The 11,366-nt window shown below is 41.0% G+C and overlaps 1 protein-coding gene across 1 annotated transcript; it reads right to left on the reverse strand.

Annotated features, from left to right (window-relative positions):
* Positions 1 to 211: 211 nt before the first annotated feature.
* On the reverse strand, positions 212 to 1,736 carry LOC119729924. The gene is made up of 2 exons (XM_038202706.1): positions 764 to 1,736; positions 212 to 554 (listed from the first exon to the last, which is right to left on the reverse strand). The coding sequence occupies exons 1-2, from the start codon at positions 1,623 to 1,625 to the stop codon at positions 316 to 318; spliced, it is 1,101 nt and encodes a 366-aa protein (XP_038058634.1). The 5' UTR covers positions 1,626 to 1,736; the 3' UTR covers positions 212 to 315.
* Between the last annotated feature and the right edge of the window lie 9,630 nt (positions 1,737 to 11,366).

Consider the following 11,366-nt stretch of genomic DNA (forward strand, 5'->3'; position numbering starts at 1 on the left):
CATGACCCAAATTTATTGACACTTCAATCATTATCTCAAGGAAATGTTTGATAATATCCCTTAATCGTCAAGTATTAATTAATTCACATCTTTTGTAGCTCCCACTTCATTGCAAATTTTGACAGCTGAACTGTACCACAATTATACGAAACACATTTGAAAATTTGTTGCAAAAAGTTCAGCATCTTTTCAGGCACCCCCCCCCCCCCTGCCCACCTCCACTGTAAGTGTGCATGGCATTCCAGGTGACCTATACAAATGAACCATATTTGACCTGATTTGCCTTTTAATTTTAACCCATGAACAAGTAGGAATTTACTCAACCACATGATCACGTTCAGATATGATATCGTCATAAGGCCTTTCCAAGTAGTCTTCATCAGCATCAAGGGAAAGATCTCTCACGCTCGTCATCACAAGACGTGTGCCTCTGCCTTCCCTCGCCAATGACTCGTGTCGACAGAACCAGCAGCAGGCTTTAGCAATGCATGTTGCCATACTACCACAGCACCCAGAGCGCCATAGTGACTTCATCACCATCCAGCTGAGACTTCCTGTAAAAACAAAAAATCCAAAAGGTAACATTGTTACTGATTCCAACCGCCTCGTCCTAGCTTTCAATCAATAGTGCTCAGTGACCAATTAAATGACAGTTGGTAAGGTGATCAAGGTAACCTTTACTTTCAAATTTAGTCTCAAGCACATATGAAATGCACCAATGAATTCTAAAACAATCAAGATAATTCTTTAAACAACTACGTACCTATGACGAAGACAATTATGCTGAAGTTCATCAGAACCAGGATTGCCGCAAGGACCTCGGTTCTCCCTGTGCTACCTCCAGTTCGAGACAGGAGCAAGGAAGCTGCCAGGAGATTCAGGAAGATTGTTGCCAGGGAACACATCTGTAGACGGTTATCGGTGGCGTCTTTCGTTGGTCTCACATATGCATGTAGGAGCAAAAACCCAACAGATATGGCGATGGTTGCAAACATGGTAAAGTGGTCATCTGGGCCGTATAGCAGAACAAACAGTGTTTGGATGATTTTGCGAGAAAGCTCAACAACTTCCCAGTACCAGAACTCTGCTTTGTAGTTTCCACTGAGAAAACTTTTCCAGCTGATATCCACCTGACTTTGCTGTATGGGATTTAGGAGGTTGATGTGTGGTTGATTGATTGTGGAATCATCTTCATTTACTGTCGACATAGTTGGATTATTGACGCTGTAGTAACTGGGATCATTTACTGACGATTCAACCAGAGGCTGCTCCTGCGAATTTTTCCTCTTGTCTTGTCTGTTGCTTCTCCACAGAAATACAAACAGCAAGGACGGAAAGCCAACAACGTAACAGAGAGAAGCCTCGGCAGCATGGTTGAAATGAACATGCTGCTCATCTTGACAATCAATAAAGTAATCTGATCGAAGTCTTGTAGAATTGTATGTTTCATTCTCATCAAGATAGAACAGGTCGCAGCCAGAAGGCAAGAGGGTGAAGATAACACCGGACAGGCCAGGATATGACACAAAGAGAAGCATAACGACAAACAGGTAACATTTCTGCTTCGTAGTTGATGAAACCTTGATACGTTCTTCATCGGTGTATTTCTTTGCCGCCAAGTACATGTAGCACTTCGAGACTTAATAGAAACACAATGCAACCAACATAACAAATGCAACTAAGCTCATCCCAAACAAATACTCAATGTACACATTGCGGTAGGTGAAGTCTGGAAAGTAGCAACGGGGACTGATGACCAGTTGGACAATATTCATCTCCAGTAGTTTCAAAAAAGACCCAAACTTGTTAAGAATATTTGGCCAGGGAATTTCGTCAAGGGCAGAGAATATCTCACCCATTACCTGATAGAAACCCAGCAAGATTTTCCCCCGAGCAAAGATCACATCAATGGCTGACCGTCCTCTTCTCCGATTTCTCCGCACATCCCAAGCGATGACGAGTATTACCACTGCCAACACGACCAACAACAGAACGACTTCAAGTAAGAACCACCACCACTTTGGGCACACATTACAACGATCAAACCACGCATAGTACCCCACACTGCATTCAGAGCAAAGTCAACCTTCATAACCAACCTCACAAGTGACATTGATACCATCACCTTCATTCAAACAAGACTCCTTACGTGGACACGGATGTACCTTAGGCACCACTCCCCTAAAATGCTGCGTGCTGCTATTGAAGGAATCACTTCTGCTCCTGATGTTTACAACGAAATGTTGATATGCTTTGTAGTTGTCGTTTGAGCCCCAGTCCCAAGTCCACCAGAATCCAGGTAAGAGGTGTTGATACTCCTCTGAACATGTCAAGACCTTCGTCTGGGCAAGGATAACACTCATCAAACCGATCTTTCCGGTAGTACTTATCGAGACAAAAGCATGCGCGGAACCCTGCATGAAGACTTTTATTGGTACCTGTAGGACACACGGTGCAATCTGCAGGGCTGATACCAGGGTGAGCAGCTGGGGTGACGTAGGTTCCATTGTTGCATTTTTGACACTTGATGGGCTGTGATGTATCTGCTACTTGTCCAGTCTTGATTTGGTAAAAGCCTCCTAAAGTTCAAGGATAATACATGTAAACTGCATTAAAAAAGTGACCATCAAAAACCCCTCACTGACATTCGACCCTTGTCTTCGACTTCAAGTATGGCTTTCAACCATGTACTTGAACAATCTCATGCAAAACTTTTCTTTTCTCAAAATGCTGCACTGTAAAACAAAATGACCATACTTCATGCACTTGCATGCACCTGAGCAATACTGCTTGTGGCACTTGAAGTGTGAAAGCAACAGCATATTGACAGGTGAGGTATTTGAGGTGATGAAGAATAATTAAAGGCTAGTATTTTATGTGCTTTGAAACACTTATCGCACCTCAAGCTCTTGCAAGTAACAAAATAAAGGCACCCGAAGGTCTTTAAGTGAAGCGAACTGTTTGAGAGATAGCACTTCACGTGCTTGAATTCACTTATTGCACCTTAAGTGATTTCATGTAACAGATTATTGGCACCTAGAACACTTGACGTGCTTGAAACACCTGCAAAAATATAGCGCTTCAGTTGATTTTACACACTTATGGCAACTCAGCTAAGTGCAAGTGATTGACTGATATCCTCTGAAGTACATGAAGAGATGGAAACTGCCTGAGAGAAAGCACCTCATGTGCTTGAACACACTTATTGCACCTCAATGGATTTCAAGTAACATATTACAACCACCTGATGAATCGCTTGATGTGCTATACAATTTTAGCGCTTCACGTGATTGTATACAATCATGGCACCTTAATTGCGTGCTCGTGATTGACTGATATCATCTAAAGTCCATGAAGAGATGTGAACCAGCTAGCATGTCATGTGCTGAACACACATATTGAACCTCGAGTAATTTCATGTAACAGATTGAAGACATTTAAACTCACTTGATGTGCTATAAATGTGTGAAAAAAGCGCTTCAATCATGTGATTGTAACAATGTTCCTTTTTGGATTTTTGAGAGCACTCTATGTGCTTGAACACACTTATTGCACATCAGGTAATTTCATGTAATAGATTATTGGTACCCGAATTACTTGATGTGCTATGACCATTTTGCGCCTCATGTGATTGTACACAGTTATAGCATAATTAGCGCAAGTGATGGACTGTAATCATCTGAAGTACTTTAAGTAATGTAAACTATTTGAGAGATAGCACTTCGAGTGCATGCCAACACACTTCAGGTATAATTGCTTTTAACAGACTTGATGTGCTCTTTGCACCTCAACTAAAGTGGATGAGATTGAATTAGTCGAACGCCTAAAACAATTAATTTTGACAAGAAAGGGGGGGGGCATTAAACATTTCAAACTGTTTCATCTCTCTTTGTGTGCATGTACACTTCGCTAAACGACTGTCCCAACGGCAACGTGTTGCAACAGGTTCATGCATAGGTCATAGTCGTGTCCCTAGTCTTCGCATACATGTTCATATGTACGTCCATAGCATTCGACCATGCAGCGGCGTACGTTGACAGTTATTATTTGAACGCGGAAATCATTCTGCACACACTTGTCTTTGTCGACTTGTTGAATATCGAGAATTAGCAACCCAAAACAATGATCGTGAGGATCACTTTAGCCCCATTGCTTTGTTTTTGACATGTGGAGAAGCCAGTAGGCGCTTTGAAAGGTATTTTTGTGAAGTGTTTTGAGCTTTTTTGGTAATTTTTCAGGTGAAAGGTCTGCAAATATTGCAAAACAAGGCCTAAGTTTGGAGGGGTTGTTGGTTAGGTTGTACGACAGATATGGGCGTCGTGAGGGAGGGGGGGGGCAAGGGGTTGCCCCCCCCCGGAAAAGCAAATAAAATAAAAAAAAAAAGGAAAAAAGAAAAGAAAAAGAGGCGCGAAGTCAAAGTGGTGTAATTTTTTTTTTTTTTTGGGGGGGGGTAAAATGTCCCTGCCCCCCTCTTAAACTGATAAATCGAGAATTTGTTGAGAAATACAAGAATTTTGGGGGAAACATATGTTTTGCCCCCCTCTAGAAAAAAATCCTGGCGACGCCCATGACGACAGACTAAATCCACATTTCGACAAAAATAGCCACCCCAGTTAGCGGGTCTATAAAAAAAATGTTTAGGCCTATCAGACGCTAATTTGACGGTTTGGACAAGGTCTATGGAAAGTCATGAAGATTTTCAGAGTATTTTCTATCATGAACAAAATTGGCAATGTTTCTGAGTGGCTCATTCATGTTTTTTTTTCAGCATTTTGGCAATGAATGTCCTTCAGGATGAAACTTTGTTTAGACCTAGAATATTGTGTACCATTCAATTTGTTTAACAATATGCATATGTCCCTTTAATCTTTGTGTTTTCTAACATGGTGATACGGTTTGGTTTGGAATAGCTGAATATCATAACTCGCTCATTATGATGTGTAATATGGAACATTTAAAAAAAAACCATAATAATCAACATTCCTCTTTTTACCCTAGTCCAAACCAGTAACTGGAAACATTTGTTTGTTTGTTTTCTTGTAGGGGGCCTAAACGTTTTATTGTCATTCTGATTTTTTTTTTACAAAACAAAGTTTACGGGATAAGAGCAATATTTTGTTTTCAGGATATTTTAAAAATGATATATAAAGCATACATGTACAAGTTTGCTTTTTATGAAAAGGTCAACTTAACCCCTCTGGGGTTATACATTCCTGAACTACACCTGGCAATGAATGAAGAGGTACAGTAGTTTAAAAACAAATCACTAATTAACATATGGCTTAAACCTTGAAACTTTGCCCCTTGTTAGTGGGGGGGGGGGGATTCCTGGCAATTTGATGGGTTTTGTTTCGTAGTGGGAGGAGTTTCGTTTGTAGTCAGAGGATACCCTCAATTCATTTTTATGGAGGGATTTAATAATTGTCAATTAAGATGTTTTACGCCAGGTGCAGTTCTGGTCTTTTAAATTTGGCGTAATTCCTTTTTAAAGTTTATGCGATTATGTGAATAATGACTGTCGGAAATATTACTTAAATGTAACATAATGTCACACATTATTTCTTCATTTTATAACAAAATCTGAAATTTGATGATGATTTTCTTATTTGTTAGGAAAGAGAATTTTCTGTTCTAAAACCGTTTTTTAAAATATGTGTTTGAAAAAGTGTTCCGTGCACGTCGCAAGCCCGGGCGCTTGATTTTTCTTCAAACTGTCTCCTCGGGTACCAGTCACTGCGTCAGCGCATAATGTACGTGAACATGGGCGTCGCCAGGATTTTTTTCTAGAGGGGGCAAACAATTTTGTTGCCAAAAAATGCTTGTATTTCTCAACACATTCTCGATTTATCAGTTTTAGAGGGGGGCAGGGACATTTTGCCCCCCCCCCCCAACTCATATAATTTATACCACTTTGTCTTCGTGCCTCTTGTTTTTTTTTTTCCTTCCTTTTTTTTTGGGGGGGGGTTGCTTTTCCAGGGGGGGGGGGGGGCAAGTGCCCCCCTTGCCCCCCCCCCCCCCTCGCGACGCCCATGTACGTGAAGTGATGGAAGTGCCTCAAGTATTCGTGATTTCATGTGCTAGCCAGTATGTGCTAGTCGAGTCAACTAGCACCTGAGGTGCATAGAGTCGTGCCTCAGGTGTTCATAATTCTGGGACAAAGACGTGCTAGTCAGCATATGCTAGTAAACATAATGATGATAGAACCTCAAGTGTTCATAATTCTGGGACAAAGATGTGCTAGTCAGAATGTGTTGGTAAACATGTGCTATTAGTACCTCACTTGTTCATGATTCTGTGACAAAGACGTTATAGTCAGTATGTGCTAGTAAACATGTGCTAATAGTACCTCAAGTGTTTATGATTCTGGGACAAAGACGTGCTAGTCAGTATGTGCTAGTATGTGTGCTTATGGGTCACATGGCACCTAAGGTGCATGATATAAGTGTCTCAGGTGTTCATGATTCTGGGACAAACATCCGCTAGTCCACAAGTGCATGAAGTGCAGTGATTTTTTTACAGTGCGAATAGTTGTGGTGCTTCAATTTGTGGGTAGACACCGCTTCACAATTTAATCCGTGCATCCCTATAATTAGGAAACTTTTTAGACCGTTAGGTATATTCTGACATGCTTGTCACATACCCAAGGGTGGAACAAACAGCAAGTGCACCTAAAATAGCTGCAAGCAAAAAACGTGCGCAATGGCATGAACATTTAAAGAGACGGTGATTTTTTCCCCTATTTCCTTCAAGAACACTATATCCTTTAAGCAGAGTTGTGACGAGTCACTGACTTCTTTGACTCAAGTCGAGTCATTTTAAAGACGTTACTACAGTCGAGTCGAGTCATAGGTCAAGAAGGTCGAGTCGAGTCGAGTCACAGTGTTGAGTTAAGTCAAGTCAAGTATTAGCTCGAGTCAAATCAAGTCACAATTATTTGAACCCTATACAATAAATAAAACGAGAGAGAAAAGCACTTTTTGGCTTTTGTAATTTTACATTCGGTCTTCTACGTGTGGTGACACCACATTTGACTCTTAATAAAAAAAGGGGGTGCCAGCTGATCGCCATAATATAACTAACGGGGACACTGATCAAACCGCGTATGTATAAGTACACATTAGTCTGCGAACCTTCTAATGGGACGTGAACAAAACCCGGACCGGCGTAAGACATTGCAAATATTGTTCGCAAGTTTTGCTTTCATTTTGGGGACTGGAGTCGAGTCGATTTATTTACCCTTAGGGACTCGAGTTAATTCGAGTCACCGAAAATGGTGACTTGAGTCGGACTTGAGTCGAGTCATTGAAACGAGTAATAACAACTCTGCCTTTAAGACATAACGACTGCACATCATACGTACCAGCTGGGCATGCTTTACAGGCATGGCTTGGAGCATCTCCATAATGTCCTTGGGCACAGGGCTTACATCGCCACGAATCAACTTTGAAGTCAGGTCTTGAACAGGAGAATCCAGACTTATTGAAGAGTTTTGAACAAGTATCGGTAGGGCAAACCCATCACCAACCTGTTTACTGTAATTGGAAAGAACAAAAGTTAACCCAAGGTCGATGTGTCATTTTACAATACCCTGTGCCAATGCAAGATAGGCCATGTCTATAGGGTCCATACGGTGAACTTACCTTAGGAACACATTTTATGTAATTTTCTACTCCTGAATGTTTGTAAACCATTGACATCCTTTTTTTGTTAATGCTTTTGAAAAGTGCGCTTCTTTAAACGAATGTTTGTTCGGTTTGATTTACCTTGTACAAGTTATGGTGATGTTGCTTTCATGTCGTATTGGGAAGTCACTGTTCAGTTAAGGGGTTTCAGTTCAAGTTGTGAACCAAGTATTTAAGAAGTATAGTCTGTCACTTGCCAATCTGGCCCCCTGGCCGGCGTTTATCACCGGTTTTAGTAGAATGAAACGACTGAGAATATGTCTATCCCCCGGATGGGATGCTAATCCATCGCAGGTTACCCCAGCTTTTGCCGGTACCCACTTGTACTTCTGGGTGCAGAGAGGCAAGTGGTGGTAAAGTGGACACAACATAATATGACCAGCAGCTGCATTCGAATCCCTAACCTTCAGATCATAAGTCACGAACCTCACCACTAGGCCACACTCACTTTAAAATAAGGTTAAATTTGTTACAGGTGCATACCTAAGGATTGCATAAAAAAATACCGGGTAAGTAAAACAAAACAGAGCCCATTTTTTTAAGTGAAGTTCTGCGTGAAGCACTTTCCAAATCTAGGATATTAAAGCCCAATTCATAAGTTTTGTGTACAACAATAATTGAAATCACTCATGTACTTTTCAAGATACGGAAGTTTAAACACAAACACTGTTTTAAATAAAGTTCTGTCCACGGATCACAAACAAGGCAAGTGTTCTTCCAGCAAAACGAACATAAATCACATAGGGATGTATGTGAATGTGTATGGGATGAATGTGATTTGATTGATTCTGGTACTGAAAGAAAACTCACGAATTTGGTTTTCATATCCTAGATTTTTTGAAAGTGCTACATGCAGAACTTCACTGAAATGATGGTCCTGATATTTTTTACGTTCTCAAACTAACGTATGAGCCCTTTGAAACATAGAGAAAGGAAACAAAATATCTAGTAATTTTCATGTAATAATTACGTCATGACAGTCGATCCTTACATTTCTAGGTCAGTCCGGCATGTGACAGGCGCAAACTGGAGGGTGCTATCAACAGCCCTGAGAATAAAGGAACATAATGTTATGGTAATGTGGTCGAAACAACACCAATAATTGTTATACAAAATAGGTGTTATACAAAATACGTGAAGGGTTTATGAGGTCAATCCTTATTGTTTAGCTAAGATTTGTTCCAATTAAAAAACACAGGTAAACATGAAGAAACATTAACAATAGTTACGATTTTGGCAGCGCAGTAGTTCAAATGAAGGTTAAACTTGAACACGGAAACCTGGAAACGCAAACTGTAACTTACACATAGGAGTTGGTGCCCAAATCTTGCCATACGACATCGGAAATAGTTGTCAAATGACTGCCATACAACGATCTGGAAAAAATCGGAAAAGTAAGAATCAATCAATGCTTAACCATAAGTGCTTCATCAAAACATGGCAAATTGGCGAAACCAACAATGTAACATCAAACCGATACATTTACGTGATTGGGACCGGCAAATGCGAACATACAAATCTGGGCTTTAAAGTGATATGGGAATCTTGTTCCCGAAGGGCCAAGGTATGCATATGAAACCCAAAAATGTATGCTATGACAAAAATGATGGTATACAATACTTGACTCCTTTCGGAGAAGCAAACAAATTAGAAAATTGCATGATTGATGTACTTACACCTGTTTGATTGTGTTATTGACGGTGACAAATGGTCTCTCTCCGATCGAAGAAAAGTTGTTTTGGAACATGTATCTAACAAAAAAATTGAAAATGAAGGATATTTTTTTGTACCATATTAAGTTTACAAGCAATAACCCAAGTTGTTATCATTAATGGGGTTTCCGAAACAGTTGATTTCGTCTTCGGCTTTGGCTTTGGCTTTGCCTCTGAGGTATGAATCACTTAGAAGTAAACAAAATGGAAATAATTTAACATTTGGTCTTGTATCATACGACAAAATGCTTCTGAAGCATAACAGTGTGTGAATTGGCAGAACCAAAAGGCCCCGCGCACAACGTACTTGCGTCACACAAGTGCCAATTAAAAATGCCATACAACACTGCAAGTTTCAGCCGGTGGCGAAAGAAAATCCGACTTAAAGAAATAGGACTTGTTTAATACTTCCAATGGGTCCGTATATCATTGAAACCTAAATTCACGCCACACACGCGCGTCATGTAAGTGCACGCAATGCTGGACATAAAACGTTGCTGTGATTGGTTAAAGATTCATAGATCGGAGCTTGGTTTATCGATGTTGTTTTGGTTAAAGTAGTTCTTAATGTGACGAACGAGTTGAGTAGTTACCCACGCTTCCGCCATATTACACCTCTACGGTTGCAGACATGTAAATACATGCAGACATGTAAACAGGTACTGCACAGCCGATCAAGCACGCTATGGGCGGCAAACATGACGGATCGTGCACCTGGCACATGTTAATGTGAAATAAATATACAACCTCTATAACATCACTTAATAAACAATTGATTGTAGATGATATGCATGTACTTACAAATTTGTGAGCTGCGTGTTAAAGAAAAGCCAGGCTTGTATCTCAATGAGAGGATTGCCAAATACGGATCTATGAAACAAAATCAAGACACTGGAAATCATTTTGAATACGCCTTATTACTACACGAGGGCATACCATTGTTTAGCGAAACAAAACTTGGTTTTCGCCAAAGGGATTTGCAACGGCCAGGCAATTTGTTCCCTTTAGGTTCTGGCATGATCGACACATATATCTTAAATCAACAAATTTTACGCTGTCTGTTTGTTTGATGTATGTCTGTCTGTCTGATGTTTGTCGCCGCCCAGTCGCCCCTCCCCCACTGAGATTTTGAGTTTTTAAAAACAATTATCGTTGATCTACATGACGCCCCCATGAAATGTTCCAGCCCCCCCCCCCCCCCCCCCCCCCCCCCCCACCCCCACACACACTGACAAATTCCTGGCTACGCCACTGAAGCCGAGAGGGCCTGTGGAAGATTATGTCCAACTTTGGCTGCCCCGACATGTTCATTAACATGGTCTGTGAAATCCACGATGGCATGCAAGCTCGTGTCCAAGACAACGGCGCATTCTCTGAGCCCTTTCGAGTGGCCAACGGAGTGAAGCAAGGCTGCGTCCTGGGACCTACCCATTAACATGATGTTCTCGGATATGCTGATAGATACCTTTTGTTGCGGGGATATAGGGGTCTATCTGCAATACTGCTCTGAGAGCAAGTTGTTTAATCTGCGCAGACTCAAGGTGGCACGGGAAATGTTACAAATTAAGGCACCCTTAATGCCTCCGTCAAAGGTTGCAGCATAGATCTAGAGACGTGGGAGATTATTTCTCAGCACCGCTCCAACTGGCCTATTACTAAGTCATGCACGGCGTAAACAAGTATGAGAAAGGTCGCATCTGTGAAGCCGAACAGAAACTTCAGCTCAGTAAGAACAGATGAAGTTCCTCCATTCCGCCTAGTTAGCCCCCAACCAACACCTGCCTATACTGCAATCAGTCATTCTGCGCCAGGACCGGCCTTATTGACCATCTTTGCACACTCAATTATTTGTGAAGTTGTTGGCTATCTTCGCATGTATGATACGAATTCACAGTCCTCTAATATCACGGTAGGTTCATGATTAACATTATATATTTGTTTTGTTTTGCTTTTTTAGCAGATTTCCTTCTTT

This window comes from Patiria miniata, unplaced genomic scaffold (assembly GCF_015706575.1).
Source record: "Patiria miniata isolate m_02_andy unplaced genomic scaffold, ASM1570657v1 HiC_scaffold_22, whole genome shotgun sequence".
NCBI lineage: Eukaryota > Metazoa > Echinodermata > Asteroidea > Valvatida > Asterinidae > Patiria > Patiria miniata.

Coding starts and splice junctions, on each gene's coding strand:
- LOC119729924 (XM_038202706.1), bottom strand. CDS start 1,625: ATGTACTTGGCGGCAAAGAAATACACCGATGAAGAACGTATCAAGGTT. Junction 555..763: donor CATAATTGTCTTCGTCATAG/GTACGTAGTTGT, acceptor TTGTTTTTACAG/GAAGTCTCAGCTGGATGGTG.